The sequence below is a fragment of the Siniperca chuatsi genome, linkage group LG21 (genome assembly GCF_020085105.1).
Source record: "Siniperca chuatsi isolate FFG_IHB_CAS linkage group LG21, ASM2008510v1, whole genome shotgun sequence".
Taxonomy (NCBI): Eukaryota; Metazoa; Chordata; class Actinopteri; order Centrarchiformes; family Sinipercidae; genus Siniperca; species Siniperca chuatsi.
The window spans coordinates 24,532,828-24,548,743 of record NC_058062.1 but is presented as its reverse complement, the minus strand read 5'-3'; the positions used below and the strand labels follow the sequence as shown (position 1 = coordinate 24,548,743).

The following is a 15,916-nucleotide window of genomic DNA, read 5'->3' as shown; positions in this document are numbered from 1 at the left end:
ATATATATATATACACATCTAAAAGGGGTTGATTTTGTATGCATTGGTGTGTATATATTGGTGGCTGCTGGCTTTATGGTGATAGCCAACTACAGAATGTGGTTTATCACAACAAACTTGCTCCAGACGAGATGCTTGCTCAACAGCTATTAGCAGACACACCCACCTTTCTTTCACTCCCTTCCCTTCATACCACAGTCACTTCCTTCACCCAGTCAGACTGCACAGCTTCATTCGTGTCGACTGCCCAGAGTCCACGGATACAGCCCTGCACCTCTCACCACCACCACCACAAATTCAACCTGACCACATATAAACATCAAAGGTAAGTAATGACCTGGGCTCTCGTCGTTTTTATCACATCTAATCAGTTTACCTGATTTTCGATCGCAGGTAATACTGGTTTATACTTTCTGTCTGGTCCATACAGCTACTAAGAAAATGATTACTGATGTTGCTTCTCGTCACTTATTACCTCTGCTTTTGTCTGTTTGGTAAGGCAGGAGAAAACAAATAGGACACCAAAAGTAATGCTTGGATTGCTCCTCTATGTACCAGTACGAGGTACTATCTTCTTAGGCTCCAAACCTTTCAAACTGTTAGAAACTAACTTCTCTGCCTTGTGATGATAATGTAAAACTGTAACAAAGTGACATCTCTGTATTCAAAATCCAAAGTTTGCTTCTTCCAGTCAGGATCAGGTAATTGTTAGAAGGCAGAGGAAAATACTGACCAAGAAGTTAAAGCATGTTTGCACAGTGTGCACCACACCTGATAAAGGTGTACTCTTATCTCGCAGTCATTACTCACGTAGCTAACAATGAGTCAAAGGGAAAGTTGTTGCCGACAGTAATCTCATGCACACAAACTGTAAGTCTGCCCATAAAATGGATTTACCCACCATTGTAAGACAAAATTTCAAGTATCCATCACAGTAAGTCACACCGATCCGGTGTTAGGATGACTTAATAAAGGATTTTATGATTAACTAAAGAATGAAGTTCTAATACCACTTATATCTCAACCCAAATACAACTAATTAGCTGTGATTGTCTTTAAAAATCATGTTCCTATCATTCTCCCTATCTCCGCCCTGATCTCACCTGGGACCTGTACAGAACATCTGCAGACCAGCCGTGACAGCAGCTACATTCCAGCAGCCTCTCCTGCCTCTGTTCAGACATGTCGCTCTACAGTTTTGGCCTGGAGCCGCTCTCCTGCCACACCTGGAACAAAGACAGGACCCGTAGGTGAAACAGCAGACATACCAAGCTGGCTGCATTTCCATACAGAGTAACTCATACTTATGTACACCTATGTGCAGATATAAATGCATGGACATCACATATCTGTATTCTTTCTCCATAATTTATGGGTTCAATACAGGGTGGAACCACACTTGCAATGCAGAATGCAGATTCATTTTCTCCCTCCTCTAATTGCATGAATGTTGCCTGGAGAACCGCAGGGAATCTGATTATCAATACAGGAAATGGACTCGAAGAGCATTGCTTCATACATCTGACTGCACTTCAGTTGCAAGTTGTGTCCTGCTCTTTTTGTACTTGACATTACAGCGCTGTTGAACACTGCAGTGCATTGTCATGGACTTGTTTTACACACTTTACATCAGGCCTTACTACATTTCTAGCAGGAATGACCCCAGTATCACTGCTGCTGTTTGCCAGTAAATATTAATATATCATTTTTATGAAACTCCAGTGTGAAAATTAAAGCATTTTGCAATATTTTGCATATAATATGCTGTTGAGATATTTCAGTCTGAAGTGGACCAACCAACCAACTCACCGACATTGCCATGATCCCTGAACTTTCTTCTAGTGGCATTATCAGGACAAATTTTCCACTCGGAAGAGATTGATAGCCATGACATTTCCTGAGCACATTCATACTCCTTAGATGAAGATTATTATAAAGTGGTTACAGTGCCTAACTTTTGTGCACACATATTCCTCTACAGAGATTGCAGTGAGTCCTAACAACAATGTGGTGAACATCTATGAGAAGAAAGGCAAAGAATGGGCCAAGATCCATGAGCTGACCGAGCACAGTGGACGAATCACAGGTACAGTAACTTATATCAGCCAACCCCGACTGAAGGAGAGGTGGGATGTGAGATTTGACAACATCCGACTGAAAAACGTGAAACTTAATTTGAGTGAAAACATATAGATATATATATAGACAATGGGCCCACTGCCCTGGGGCCTTGACCGGCCGACCTGGCCTTGAAATTCACTGTGTGTCTACTGTTTCTTTGTAATTTAATTAATTGAAATGTTGAGAGCGAAAGTTCATTTAACTCAAGGTCCACCTGGTAGGTTTTTCCGGACCTCTCAGTCACATCTCTCAGTTGTCATCACATGACCAGAGTGTTGAACTCGGGTCCAACAGCAAATTGTTTTCCTTGGGCCCACACACAGGTTAATCTGGCCATGTACTGTATGCAGAGGAGAGCATTTTTGGTATCACACCTTTCCTATTTTTTAGGTCAGTTAGTCAGATCAAATAATGCTGCACTCATGTTTCATGGGGGGAAAGTTGAAAAGGTTCAAAGCACAACTTGGAAGGGTTCTGGTACTTAGATTTGGTTATGCTGTTAAAACACCTCAGAGTTTGGGGAATCTTGATAAAAGACTGTCCCACCTCAAAGCACTTAGCAATGATACATTTGAGTTCATTTAATTGTATGGCCACATGGTTGTATTAATAATACCCACAATTTAGTACACACACTTCTGTTTTGGTGACGTCTTAATGGAATTAATGGAACTGGTGAGTTTTTGACATCTCAAGTAAAATATATGATTTGAAAGCAGAGGTGGAATATATGTCCTCGTAGGAAGCATTTTATTGTTCACTGATCCTTTGACACTTGAATCGAGATTCATAATTATGTCCACAGGCATTGACTGGGCCCCAGAGTCCAACCGCATTGTAACGTGTGCCTCTGACCGCAACGCCTATGTGTGGACTCTGAAGGATGGCGTGTGGAAGCCCACCCTGGTCCTGGTGCGCATCAACCGTGCAGCCACCTGTGTGAAGTGGTCACCACTGGAGAACAAGTTCGCCCTGGGCAGCGGAGCACGCCTCATCTCTGTCTGCTACTTTGAGAAGGAGAACGACTGGTAAGCAATACGTAATCAAATCAGAAATATTCAAGTTTTGTACATAAGACTGGTTTTGAAGGCCAAGATTATTGTCCTCAATAGTGCCTAAGGGTGGTCAATAAGTCAACAGACAAACAGATTAGACAAACAACGCTAGACAGGCTAGACACAATATGTCTCTGACCTCTCTCTCTCTCTCTCTCTCTCTCTCTCTCTCTCTCTCTCTCTCTCGCCCACCACTGAGTCAGGTTCTGCTCGAGGTTTCTGCCTCTTAAAGGAAGTTTTTCCTTGCCACTGTCGCCAAATGCTTGCTAATGGTGGGATTTGTTGGTTCTCTGTAATTAATATTATAAAGAGTACGGTCTGGACCTGCTCTGTAGGAAAAGTGCAATGAGATAACTTCTGTTATGAATTGGCGCTGTATAAATAACAATTGAATTGAATTGAACCTCTTACCTGATATACAGATTGCCGTGATATTTGCTAAGCACATTCAAATGCAGGTTTTTATCATTCTCCCTCCCTTTCAGGTGGCTGAGTAAACACATCAAGAAGCCCATTTGCTCCACAGTCCTGAGTCTGGACTGGCATCCCAACAACATCCTACTGGCAGCTGGGTCTGCAGACCTCCACTGCAGGTGAGACAACTACCAAAACTGTGATGTAAAGGAGGGGAAGCAGACTGGAGTCTTAGTTCTACAAACAGATAGCAAGGTGACCACACTGCCAATAAGCAACTAAAACAGTTCACATTTGAATTTCCAGCATATGTCAATGTGCCTTTCACTCCTCCACTTGTAGAAAATGTCTGAATAATACACCAAGAAGTTTAATAAAGTTAGTCCAGAGCTGAGTTTTTGCAGTAAGCCCTTTCTTTATTAGTGTGGAGGAGGACTTCTGGGATTTAGGAGCCCTAAGTTTAGCAATATTCTATATTTTTCTGTCAACAGTTCTCCTGTGCAGACTCAAACCCGCAGTGAATGTATCTACTAACAGGTGTTCTTCCTCTGAGCCACAGAGCTCCACTGTTGTCCCGAAACCTTTAAAACACATCCGTGAGCCGCACTGCTGCACTGGGTGACATGTTCCTTCTGCTTAGAAGTGGTGAATTCACAGCTCACAGCAACTTAATACGATATGGTCTCTGGCGTTTGTTTGATATCTAGTGTTGGCAAAAAATGTTGTTGCACATTTCAGTTAGCGTGGCTAGCACACATTAGCTCGGAGGGCTAACTTGGCTTGTTTACTATATTATCTGAACATCGCTGTCACCCTGAACGTCGTACCAAATCCCGTTCAAAAATTTACCAGTTCAATAAAGCGTTGCTTGATAGTCTATATGGAAAAAAGAAACGAATACTCAAATATTCGTATTGAGTCAAATCCGATTCGTCTAACCCAATTCTGAGTCGGGTACAGCCCTAACAATTACTTGCATTATTATCAACGTAAGAAATTATTTTTACTATTCTTGACTACCTTTTAAAAGATGTCTTAATTTAAAGCTGCATTAACTGCTGTTTTTTTACCCACTTGGGGGCAGCGGAACAAGCTGGAAACACGACACTGACGGATTGTCACCTTATAAAGTTGTAATGGCGAACTTGTTAGCAAACAGTTGCCTATTTACACATCAAGCAGACACAGAGAAACATAAACATTCATTTGGAGTTGTTATAATTGATTTTGATTAGTGCAGCCTTAATCATATTTATACTGCATATCTGTATTATATCTTTATAATACAGAGGCGTTTCAGCCAGGTCAGGAGCAGTGATTTCTGTGGGAGACAGTAACTCCCACACAAAAAAGCTATATAACACACTAAAGCAAAGGGAAAACCCCCAAAAGCATAATATTGCCACTTTAAAGGTTTTGTGCCCAACTGCACATCAAGCAACACAAGGTTGGGTCCCAAAGCTGACAAACTATAACAGATCTCCATGCTGTGATTCTCAGGGTTTTCTCAGCCTACATCAAGGACATCGAGGACAAGCCCGGACCAACTGCCTGGGGGGCCAAAATGCCTTTTGGGGAGGTGCTGCTGGAGCATAAAGACTGTGGAGGCTGGGTGCACAGCGTCTCCTTCTCCCACAGCGGAGGCCAGCTGGCCTGGGTGGCCCACAACAGCAGCATCACTGTGGTTGATGCAGCCCAGGGGAAGGAGTGAGTACTGCTGCAAAGCCACTTATTCCGTCACTGATCAGTATGATCAGTATTAATGTTCAGCTAAAATGGAGATTAAGTGCCTACTTAATTTTGAGAAAGTGTCTGTCACAAAGGGATCAGTGACTAGATATCTGCCAGAAGTTTCAATTTCCAACATAAATCAACTTATTCACAGGTGTCTTTGGACATTATATCACCACCACCTTTCTGACCTCTGTCCATTCAGGGTAACCCAGCTGATCACCGACCATCTGCCACTGCTGAGTGTGCTCTATGTCAGCCCCACTGAGATTGTTGCTGCGGTAACTACCACCTGCTGTGTGTGTGTGTGTGTGTGTGTATGTGTGTGTGTGTATGTGTGTGTGTGTGTGTGTGTGTGTGTCTAGCAACTCCAAGCATGAGTTCTTAAGGTTCTTAAGAGGAAGAGATGATCAACTGCTGTACTTATTCAAGTAATTTAAAGCTGCAATAATTAATATTTTTATATTAACAATGGATCAAATTACTACGTACAATGTGAACGGAGTCCCTCATAATGATGAACGCTGAAGAGAAATATCACCAACTCTGCAGTTCCCCTCAACTCTATAGAGCTTTGTAGCATCTTTTAGCATTGTTTTGGTTTTGGGTCGCAAACTTTGGCTCACAAATCCCACCATGAGCAATAATATTATAAAGAGTCTGGTCTAGACCTGCTCTATAGGAAAAGTGCAGTGAGATAACATCTGTTATGAATTGGTGCTATATAAATAAAATTGGATTGAACTTTGTTTCCAGCAGCAGCCAGCTGTTTCCAGTAAAAAGCTCTGATGAAGCCGCTGAACTCGAGCTGCTCAGCGGCAGACAGCAGCCAGACTCCGTCAGAGAGCAGCTGCTGAACATAGCGGAGCATCTAGCAGCTGAAGAGCCAGATATACTAATTTTGCTCTGTGGCTGCCAGATGTGTAAATAGGCAACTGCTTGCTAAAGCGTTAGCCATATCAACTTTATAAGGTGATAATTTGTAAATGTTGTGTTTTCAGCTTGCTTCCACTTGCAAACTGCTAGATGCCACTAAATCCTACACACTGGACCTTTAAGTAAAAGTAGTAATACTACAATGTAAATAAAGACATTTCTTCCACTGAAGAACAAATATCTCAACACTAGCCTCAAAGCACAGGCTATGGGTGTGTTCTGTGTCTTGTAACATTAAAATGCTTCCTTATTAGCTTCCCTACCTCCTCTTTTCCTTTGATAATAACTAGTAGTAGAGTATCTTGGCTGCTATTTAAACACTGAAAGAAAAATATTTAGTGACTTGGAGGTCTCCTTTTAGAAACACTTGTCCAAGAACACAAGAATGACTTGATAGGAAATCTTTTAAAGCCATCCAGTAACAGCTTGACTACATGAACCTCGCTCTCTCCAACAAACATTTTTAAAACTGAATATCCACATTCATCAGCAACAACAGTCATGACTGACTAATATTTACTTAATTTTATCTAATTGTTTCCCCTTATTACAATAAAGATAAAGTTTTTTTGGAAGAAAATCTACCAAAAGGGAAGTTTACCTATACTTTTATACCGTATTATGATCATCAACCGGTAAACCCACTTTGTACTTCACACTTATTTTATTTTATACTCATACCCACTTGGTACTTAATTTATTTTCTGACCTGCATTATAGTGTATTATATTTTTTGCTTAGTACTTCTATTCCTGTGTGCACTGACGTGACAGTGAGCTGCTGTAACAAAAGAGTTTCCCCTCGGGGATCAATAAAGGATACTGATTCTGAGTCCGATGGTGGCCTGCTGTATGCTCATGTGCTTCATTGGTCCGTCTTGACTTAATTCCCACTTTTGTCTCCTTTAGTTTTTATGTTCCGATATTTTGAATTCTTACAGAAATTAAGAAAAAGGTAGAATTTTAGTAAGTCCATTTTTTTGTAATCGACTATAGGACTGAAGTTTGTGATAGGGACTCTACTGTAATGACTGCCAACAACTATCCCAATTCTAATCGGTCTTCCTCTTGGTCAAGACACAGAATTTAAGGGTAATGAAGTCCTCAAAATGTAACTCTTGCTTTTATTTGGGGTTGTCAAACTGTGAAATGCAGCTTTAAGGGCACAGATATGGTGATAATTAAGCTTCTTTGTACTTATATTCTCAATCTCTTTTCTGTTAGGGTCATGATTGCTGCCCCTACCAGTTCACCTATAAGGGTCCAGGCACTCTGGCGTTTGTGAAGAAGCTGGACATCGCCAAGCAGACCTCCAAGGGCAGCATGTCAGCCATGCAACACTTCCGTAACCTGGACAAGAGGGCCACTGAGGAGGAGAGCAGCGAGCCGGGCACCCTTCACCAGAACAGCATCACGTAAGGGCCACTGCGGTTTCCCTTTAAAGGAACATTAGGACCTCCTTAGTAGAGGTTATGATGCTACTTTAAAGGGAAACAGCTATGTTTAGCAGGATATTTCAAATATGTGTTGACAGATTTCAGATAAAATTTGGTGGAAAAGTTGAGGCACCCTGGTGGCCTAGAGGTTAAGGCACCAACCACGGACCACAAAGCTCCTGGTTCGTGTCCGGGTGGACCTTTGTTGCGTGACATTCATTCTAATGGCTATGACTGAATGGTCATGAGTTTGCCTGACGTGAAACTTTGCACAGTTCATCCTTAACCCAGGCTGATGTGGGAAGTCTCCAAAAGTCAGCAGCCAGTCAGCATGATTGTGTTGTGTATTTTGGTGCAGGTCGGGACCCACATGCAAATTAAGTATTTTTATAAAGAGTTTCTGTTATTTAAACTACAGCTTTATAGGCCTGTGTGGCCTTGCTGGAGGTATGTGCTCTCTGACTGTTACCTGTAGCATGTATAGAGTCTGACTCACTGATCCTCCAAAAAGTCAAGGACTCTTAGGTTTGTGCACTTAACAGACATGAATCGGCATGTTCTTATCCCAGGTAAGTATGTGGTCTCTTGTTGTTCTGCATGTTAAACTGTACAAGTGTGAAACTCTGGGTGAGCTCTGATTGTCTCTAGAAATCACTGTTAAAACCAATGTCTGTGTGCCTCAGTTCTCTCATAGGAGGACATCTATCAGCATATTTCTGCTTGTATGTGTGGCCATATTTGAATTCTTTGTCTCTGTGGCAACATGTGAACATCTGTTCATGTCTCTATAGCCACACTACAGCAAGTGTTCCGAGCTATCTTGTTTTTTCTTTCACAGCTGTTACTCAATAATCAACAGTTGTGCAATGGACCAGCTATGGCTGCTTGGAGCTTTATTATTATTATTATTATTGAGGACAATATAAGACCTTTACAGTTCAGCTTTTGTAAGCCTGGGTGCATGTGTTGTGTCCTGCAGCCAGCTGTGTGTTGTATCTGGGGAGAAATCCAAAGTGGAGAAGTTCAGCAGTGTGGGTCTGGATGGAGCCATGGTGATCTGGGATTTTAAGGTACATGTGTCAATCTCTGTCTTCAATACAAAACAGAAGCTGGGATTTAGTAACTTCACTGTAAGGATTATTACTCTATTGTATTTTAATGCAATCATCTTAAACATGGACCCTTTACAGTATTTTAATTGGAGGTTAATTTCTGTATTGAAGGTGGATATTCTGCAAATAATCACATAAAATACAGCTATTTAATTCCTTTAATGGATATTAGTCATTTGGAAATATAATGGAAAATTTGACCAAATATCGTGACTTAACTCTATGACGCCACTTCAGTCATCATACGTTATTACAGTTGAACACAGAAGAATCTGATTTCCAAATCCCCACAGCAGTGAACTTGGAGGAAACGTGGCGATTAAGGTGCACTGTGACTTAATCACATAATCACTGGAAAAGTAGTTCAGTCAAAATGTACATATACAAAATGCAATTGGTCACACTCACAGAGCAAAATGATTTTTGAGTGATGGTTGTGAAATCTGTTTTATGAATAATGTCATTCAAGAGACCCAAGATAGTTTTAAAGAGACTTTTTCATGCTGATGACATTCTGAAGGAAGCGCTGATTAAAGTATTGAATGTCTGCACCCAGTATCAGCTGTCAGCTGCAGTCCAAACCTATTACATAATCTACTGCTGTCTGCCTTCAAAGCAGCACCTCGGACGCTGCAGGATCCACTCTAACATGTGTGTCCTCTTATTGTGCAGCACTGAGACACTGCAGCTTGCCAGAGGGTGAGCCAACCAACGCATCCTATCAACCACTCTGTTGGGGTGTATAACTGAACTACTGATGCGCTTTGTGATATTTGTCCCAAAAAAATAAAAATAAATAAAGAGGATATTTGTTCTTCAACATTTGAATGTTGTGTATTCAGTGTATTGACATGTTTCTAATTTTTACTCACTTTCCGACTGCATATGTTTGATGTATTTCTAAGTTATTACTTTCTTTTTGTGTTACTACTCTACTGCCTCCATGGGGAGTACGCAGCCTGTGACACCTGTTGTATAATGTCTTCTGTGGCTCTGGAGGAGATTTCCAAAGAAAAAAGGTGGAAATAACCCCGATGACGCTGTCGCCTCTGTTCACTCTTCTGGCTGCTGCCCTCCTCTGGATTCTTGGGGGGGGTCTGTGGATTCCTGCCCAGGGCTAAGACAGCAGCGCTTGGGGCCCCTTGATTTCTTCGCACCGGATTATGAATCATATAGATTGAGTCAAAGTGGTCATAGTATGAATATTTATTGTGAAAATGTTTAAGTAGCCTATCATAGAAAAGGTTTCGGCCGTAGTCATCTGGACGCTGTTTTCAGAATCAAGACGTTTCGGCTCCCATCCGGAAGTCATTCTCAATTGTGAAAAAATGGAACGGGAACTGGAAATTTAAGCTACTCTGTGTTATGTAAGCAGATACTCAGGAAGGAGTCTTCCTGAGTATCTGTTAATAGCTAGTTTCACCTGAAACTGACCTAATAGTTTCCATGATGGCCCAGTAATCAGTAATCAGGCCTGTTGTTCTCTGGCTGCACCTCCCTCATCACTGTTCAGTACCTGATTAGCATGTGACTGGCTTGACCACGGTGTTAATACACTGTGGTAGATCGTTGGCAGGTTGAATCTCAGACCACCATTTCTGTTCAAAGAGGGGTTTTCTTTTTTCACAAAATGGCTTCTTTGACTCCTCTTTCAAACCAGCTCTTCTCTCTACTTAGACTCTTCACCTCACTGTCTTCAAATGTGCGGTTTGTAGCTTTTAAATGCAAATGCATGGCACTCTGCAATCCTGAGTCAGCGTGTCGTCTGTGCTGATGAAGTCTTTTGTGTAGTGGCTGTTTGGTCTCACCTATGTACCGTTCTTTGCAGTTTTCCTCACTGCACTGAATGGAGTAAACTACATCGCTCTGTTTCTGTGTGGGTAACCTGTCCTTAGGGTGAACGAGTTTCTGTCTCAAAGTGTTGCCTGGTTTAAAGAAAACAGGAACATCGTGCTGTCTAAAGATCCTTTGTAGTTTTTCAGACAGTCCAGATACATAAGGGATGGAGACACCGTTCCTTCTCGGTTCAGTTCCACTTTTGTCCTGTTTTTTGGCTCTTTTAACTTTGTTGATCGCCCAAGTAGGATAACCACAGGCTGAGAGTGCATTCTGGACATGCCTCTCCTCTTTCTTCTTACCCTCTGAACCGGTGGGCACTTCTTGGGCTCTGTGTTGTAATGTCCGGATTACACCCAGCTTGTGCTGTAGTGGATGGTGTGAGTCAAAGAGCAGGTATTGATCCGTATGTGTTGATTTCCTGTACACTCCTTTCCTCTGAGTGTAGATTCTGAAAACAGTGTCCAGATGACTACGACTGAAACCTTTTCTACGATAGAACACTCCTGGACGAATGAGGGACCACACGTCTTAAGTAGCCTATGTTTAATCCCTTGACAGATAAACATATTTACATTGCCGTGAGTATAAGCCAATATGCGCATATGAAAAACATGAAGAAAGGCATTTTCTAAATGTAGGATCTTCTGATATATTAGACATATACAACTGAATTTCATCAAAGCAGAAAATGAGCACTTCACTCTGCTCCTACAGCTCCCTTACGGCCTATGATGGTGCACAACGACTAATAACCTGCGGTTCAGCCATGTGAGATGACATTTATTGAGCCATAACACAAGTTATGGCTCGTGCCTTGAGGCTTTGGTACGAATTTTAACTGCAAAAATAATCATGTTTGACTGTATTTCCACGTTTGGTGTCTCGTGTCCTCCGCTGCAGTCTGAGAGTCAGGGCTGCATGAATGGACGGGCACGGACACCGCCCACTCCGCCCTAGCAGCCAATAAAAACACGCTGCTGCACGGCTGACCTATCACAATAGAAGCCAGCGACCCCGTGGTCTCGCTGCCTGCCAATCGTAGGAGGCGGACACGTGACGCAGCGCGGTCAGCTGTTCTTGTTTTGCTGCTGTCCCCCTTGTTTTCTGCCAGGGTTGGAGAACCGGCCTGTAAAAGAATCCACTGAAACGGAACTGTGATCCGTCTCCAGCAGAGAAACCCGCGCGCTCACCACCCGGGCCAAGGTCTTCGGCCGACATCGAGTGAAGAGGTGCAGCCGATCCCAGGCCTCCAAACCAGGGCGGAGGGAGGGAAGGAGGTCGCTGGGAATCGGGATGGAGACCGGAGAGGGTGCCGGCGGGCCTGGCGGATCGGACGGACCGGGGCTCCGGTTTGGCTGCGCCTCCTTCAACCAAGACTCCACGTAAGCACGCGGGCAGATAACGAGCTGCCTGCTTTCTCCCTGAAATTAGACACCTATGCACTTAGTCACAGAAAATTCAGTTGTGGCCAAACTAAGTGAGTCAGCTCGTTCCCAGAGACACCCCACCACACATTCAGTCACCAGCTGGACCATCAGTCAGCTGACTGCCACAGCTGTGTAATGTCCTGTGTGGCTCTGGAAAACATCCCAAAGCTTTAGAAAGGGTCCCTGGTGTTGTCACAGTAATGGCAGCCAGGATGTTTCAGCCTCTGCTGGACACAAGTCCATGTCACACCTAATGGAATTAGGTCAGGGTTGCTGCAGTAGCCCTCTGATCACAGACCCCTGGGAGCTGCCCACTGTAGCATACTGCTGCAGTTCTACACTCTGAGTTCTACACTGAGTTCTACACTGTGAGTTCTACACTCTGAGTTCTACACTGTGTGTTCTACACTGAGTTCTACACTCTGAGTTCTACACTGAGTTCTACACTGTGTGTTCTACACTGTGAGTTCTACACTCTGAGTTCTACACTGTGTGTTCTACACTCTGAGTTCTACACTGTGAGTTCTACACTGTGAGTTCTACACTCTGAGTTCTACACTGTGAGTTCTACACTGTGAGTTCTACACTGTGAGTTCTACACTGAGTTCTACACTGTGAGTTCTACACTCTGAGTTCTACACTGTGAGTTCTACACTGTGAGTTCTACACTCTGAGTTCTACACTGTGAGTTCTACACTGTGTGTTCTACACTGAGTTCTACACTGTGAGTTCTACACTGTGAGTTCTGCACTGAGTTCTACACTCTGAGTTCTGCACTGTGAGTTCTACACTCTGAGTTCTGCACTCTGAGTTCTACACTGAGTTCTACACTCTGAGTTCTGCACTCTGAGTTCTACACTGAGTTCTACACTCTGAGTTCTACACTGTGAGTTCTGCACTCTGAGTTCTGCACTCTGAGTTCTGCACTCTGAGTTCTACACTCTGAGTTCTACACTGTGAGCAACATCTGCCAAATATCGGTTTTCGATTCAAACTAGTGCCATTCGAGCCACAAGCCCCTTAAACAATATCATAAACATACAAGTAGAGAAAGTTGCTGCATGCAGCGTTGCACCTTCAGCAGGAGGTCACACACAGGTCTGCCTCTGATGCATTGCTCATTTGGTTAAAGTGCTGAGTAATCCAAAGATTAGAGCGGAGAGCCGTGAGAGGAAGCGCTTGTGATGTACTCTGACGGACTCGGCCTGTCTGGGTATGTACCTAACACATTCATCTCCAGCCCATGAGGCAGCGACAGCTTCCAGACAGCAGAAGGATGCAGACTCCTTACTCGTTCCTCTCCTCAAAGTGCAATCAACGCTTTATTTTACAAAACAGGGAAGAGATCGGAGAGAAAGCTGTACCCGTCAGACAGTCACTTCGTTCTGCAGGGGCAGTGAGAAGGGGCTGAGTCTTCTCTGCAGTTCTGCAGGGTTCCTGCTGCTAAGACAGGACAGGAATGTACAGATCTCATGGGGGGGGGGCTATATTCCAGGCAGGAAGTTGGTTAGCTTAACGAGTGGTCCTGAGGGCTATGACAGCGTGTGAGTATTAATGAATATCTCACTTTGAGGATGGAATTCTGTTTTTTCTCACATGTTCAGCACCAACTGAAGATCCTTTTCTGAATGACATTTTAATGTGTCCATGTTTTTAAATCATAGATCAACAGAGGAATCATCCAGTGGTGATAGTTCTTACATTTCTAGCTCAGTGTTGCTGTACTGATGCATTTTTCTGGTTCCCACATATACTAGGAGAGCATATCATGTAGCGTTATGTTACCACACGTTTTGCATCATCATGCCACGTCCCTTCGTGTTACATCAGGCCACATTATGCCACACCATGTGGCCAGGTGATTTGGGCCACGTCAGCCCAGGTGTCATGCCACCACCATATCCTGTCCCGTGTGCCACGTGCATCATCTCATGTCGCATCACATCATGTCCTGTCACGTCAGATGTCAGAAACCAATTGAAGACCAATATTTTACGTCCCCTCTCTGGGTTTGCCGGAGCGAATTGTGGGAAATGTAGGAAGTCAAAAGAAAAAGTAAATGACCAGAATCCGAACTGAATGTGCTGGCTGCTGTTAGCAGACATATATGAATGAAATTTCAAGTATTATCAAGGATAAGAGGTTTACCTTCAGATAAGTGTAGTCACATTCTGTATTGTAGATGGCAACTTTAGCTGCCCTGCAGGAGACCTGTGCACGCTCAGTTCAACTTAAAATGTTTGCCTGTGGCTTCTCTTGAACTGAGGGGGAAATCCCAGCATGCCCAGATAACATATGGCTGACAAACAAAGTGAAATTTAGTTCCAGTTTATATGAAGCGAGGGCAGTGGTTGTTCATCCCCTCCAGCAGGTGTCAGATGCTTGCTTCCAGCATGGCCGGCTTTGCCAATTTGACACAGTTACGCTTTTTAAAACAGAGCCTCAAAAACGTAATAAAGCAGGACCCATCTTAAGCACTCATCATTAGTGTGAATGCTGCAGCTCCTTCACATCTTTATTATTCTGACTACATATCTGCATGTTCAGCAAAGTCTTCTGACGGGCACAGGGGAAAGCTGTCAGTCATCCGACTCATGGTTTTGAGTTTTGGTCTTTTTTCAGTGGTCCCTCTCTGTGAGTGGTCATTTGGCTGATTTCCTGCAGCAGTTTGTGCCTCTGTTTCTGATTGGTCTTTTTAACAGTTAGTTTTTACTGTTAATGAATTCACACACTGACACACACACACACACACACACACATACACGTACTAACACCCTCTCCAGCCTGGAGTGGGCTGGATTTTCAATAATATATAGTATATATACGAATAAAAGCCCACAGACGGTAACCAGAGCTCATAGGGGGGCCCTGTAGTATGCCAGATTTTCAAAATAAATTCCCCCAGGCGGTTACAGGATCTTACCGTGGTGCCCCACAGTAGACTGTATTTTCAAAATAAAAGCCCCAAAAGGACACTTAATAATTCTTCTACCAGAAGTTTTTCGATCTACAACTTCTGCATACTTTCAGCTATAGAAACCATTAAAATGCCAAAATGGTTTGCTCTGTAAGGACATTTTTGCTTCTATTGAACTTTTTTCTACCTTTTTTATGCTTTTTAAAAAAAAAAACCATAGAAGTGAATGGGAAGTTCTACTACTTCAGCATACTTTCAGCTACATACTTCATTTAAACTTTAAAAGGGTAAAAAGACTTTGTACTATTAAACTATCAAACTAAACGTGTGATATCTCTCACCTTCCCAATGCAATGCCATTTAGCCCCCTTCTTTTCAGGCAGTACAGCTCTCGTCCCTTCAGGGCTATGCTTTTTCAGTTCGAAGGTGTTTCACAGTACGGTTCATCTGTCTGATATTAGGTAATGCAGTTCAGCTTCAAATTCTTCCAGTTTTACATTTCATACTGTTCATTTACAAAACTGCACTGTGGGCAGGTTGTAGTCAAGGAAAGACCGACCTGAGGCATTTTAATTCTATTAATTAGGGACACATGACGAAACATCAGACCCAAAAATAAAGACAATGAGGGGCCCTTGGCAGGAAAAGGAAACAGCAGAATGGTTGGGAACATGTTCATTTCTGATGTTTTACTAACTGTTCTACTCTCTGTCCTGTTATAGCACTTTTTCAGGGGTCTGTGTCTTCATCTGCTCAAAAACACTTTTATTGGAGCGTGAAAGTAAATGTTTGGCCTTGGAAACAGTAGTTTCACAATAAAAAGCTTAAAGGTGTACTCCTTTAAAGTTAGGAGAGTCACAAGAGAAAGGTCAACAAGAATGGTCAAAATCTGTTCCTGACGTTCAGGCCCTAGTATGGGTCAAGGTCCA

The 15,916-nt window shown here is 42.9% G+C and overlaps 2 protein-coding genes across 7 annotated transcripts in view; both read left to right on the top strand.

Moving 5' to 3' along the window:
* Window positions 1–161: 161 nt before the first annotated feature.
* zgc:86896 (uncharacterized protein LOC415190 homolog) lies at window positions 162–9,624 on the top strand. The gene is made up of 10 exons (XM_044182729.1): window positions 162–325; window positions 1,119–1,246; window positions 1,982–2,086; window positions 2,927–3,149; window positions 3,662–3,769; window positions 5,091–5,297; window positions 5,527–5,602; window positions 7,481–7,671; window positions 8,672–8,762; window positions 9,477–9,624. Exons 2-10 carry the CDS (start codon window positions 1,183–1,185, stop codon window positions 9,480–9,482), a joined length of 1,071 nt encoding a protein of 356 aa, XP_044038664.1. The 5' UTR covers window positions 162–325; window positions 1,119–1,182; the 3' UTR covers window positions 9,483–9,624.
* Window positions 9,625–10,996: 1,372 nt separating this feature from the next.
* The window catches only part of wipi1 (WD repeat domain, phosphoinositide interacting 1), a 42,171-nt gene continuing 37,251 nt past the window's right edge, over window positions 10,997–15,916 (top strand). For 3 of the 6 annotated variants that reach the window (XR_006376347.1, XR_006376346.1, XM_044182727.1), the window contains exon 1: window positions 11,001–12,025. Coding sequence is in view for 4 of the 6 variants with exons in the window: in XM_044182727.1 (XP_044038662.1) it covers window positions 11,937–12,025 (89 nt within the window). In the remaining 2 variants the exon portion in view is untranslated. Of the gene's footprint in view, window positions 12,026–15,916 lie in introns of all 6 variants that reach the window. The other 3 variants (XM_044182726.1, XM_044182725.1, XM_044182728.1) reach the window with 2 other exon arrangements.

Excerpts from the sequence above, each read along its gene's own strand:
- zgc:86896 (XM_044182729.1), top strand. The coding sequence starts at position 1,183 with ATGTCGCTCTACAGTTTTGGCCTGGAGCCGCTCTCCTGCCACACCTGG. Across the intron at positions 3,150-3,661 it reads TTTGAGAAGGAGAACGACTG|GTGGCTGAGTAAACACATCA; the intron begins GTAAGCAATACG and ends CCTCCCTTTCAG. Across the intron at positions 7,672-8,671 it reads CTTCACCAGAACAGCATCAC|CCAGCTGTGTGTTGTATCTG; the intron begins GTAAGGGCCACT and ends TGTGTCCTGCAG.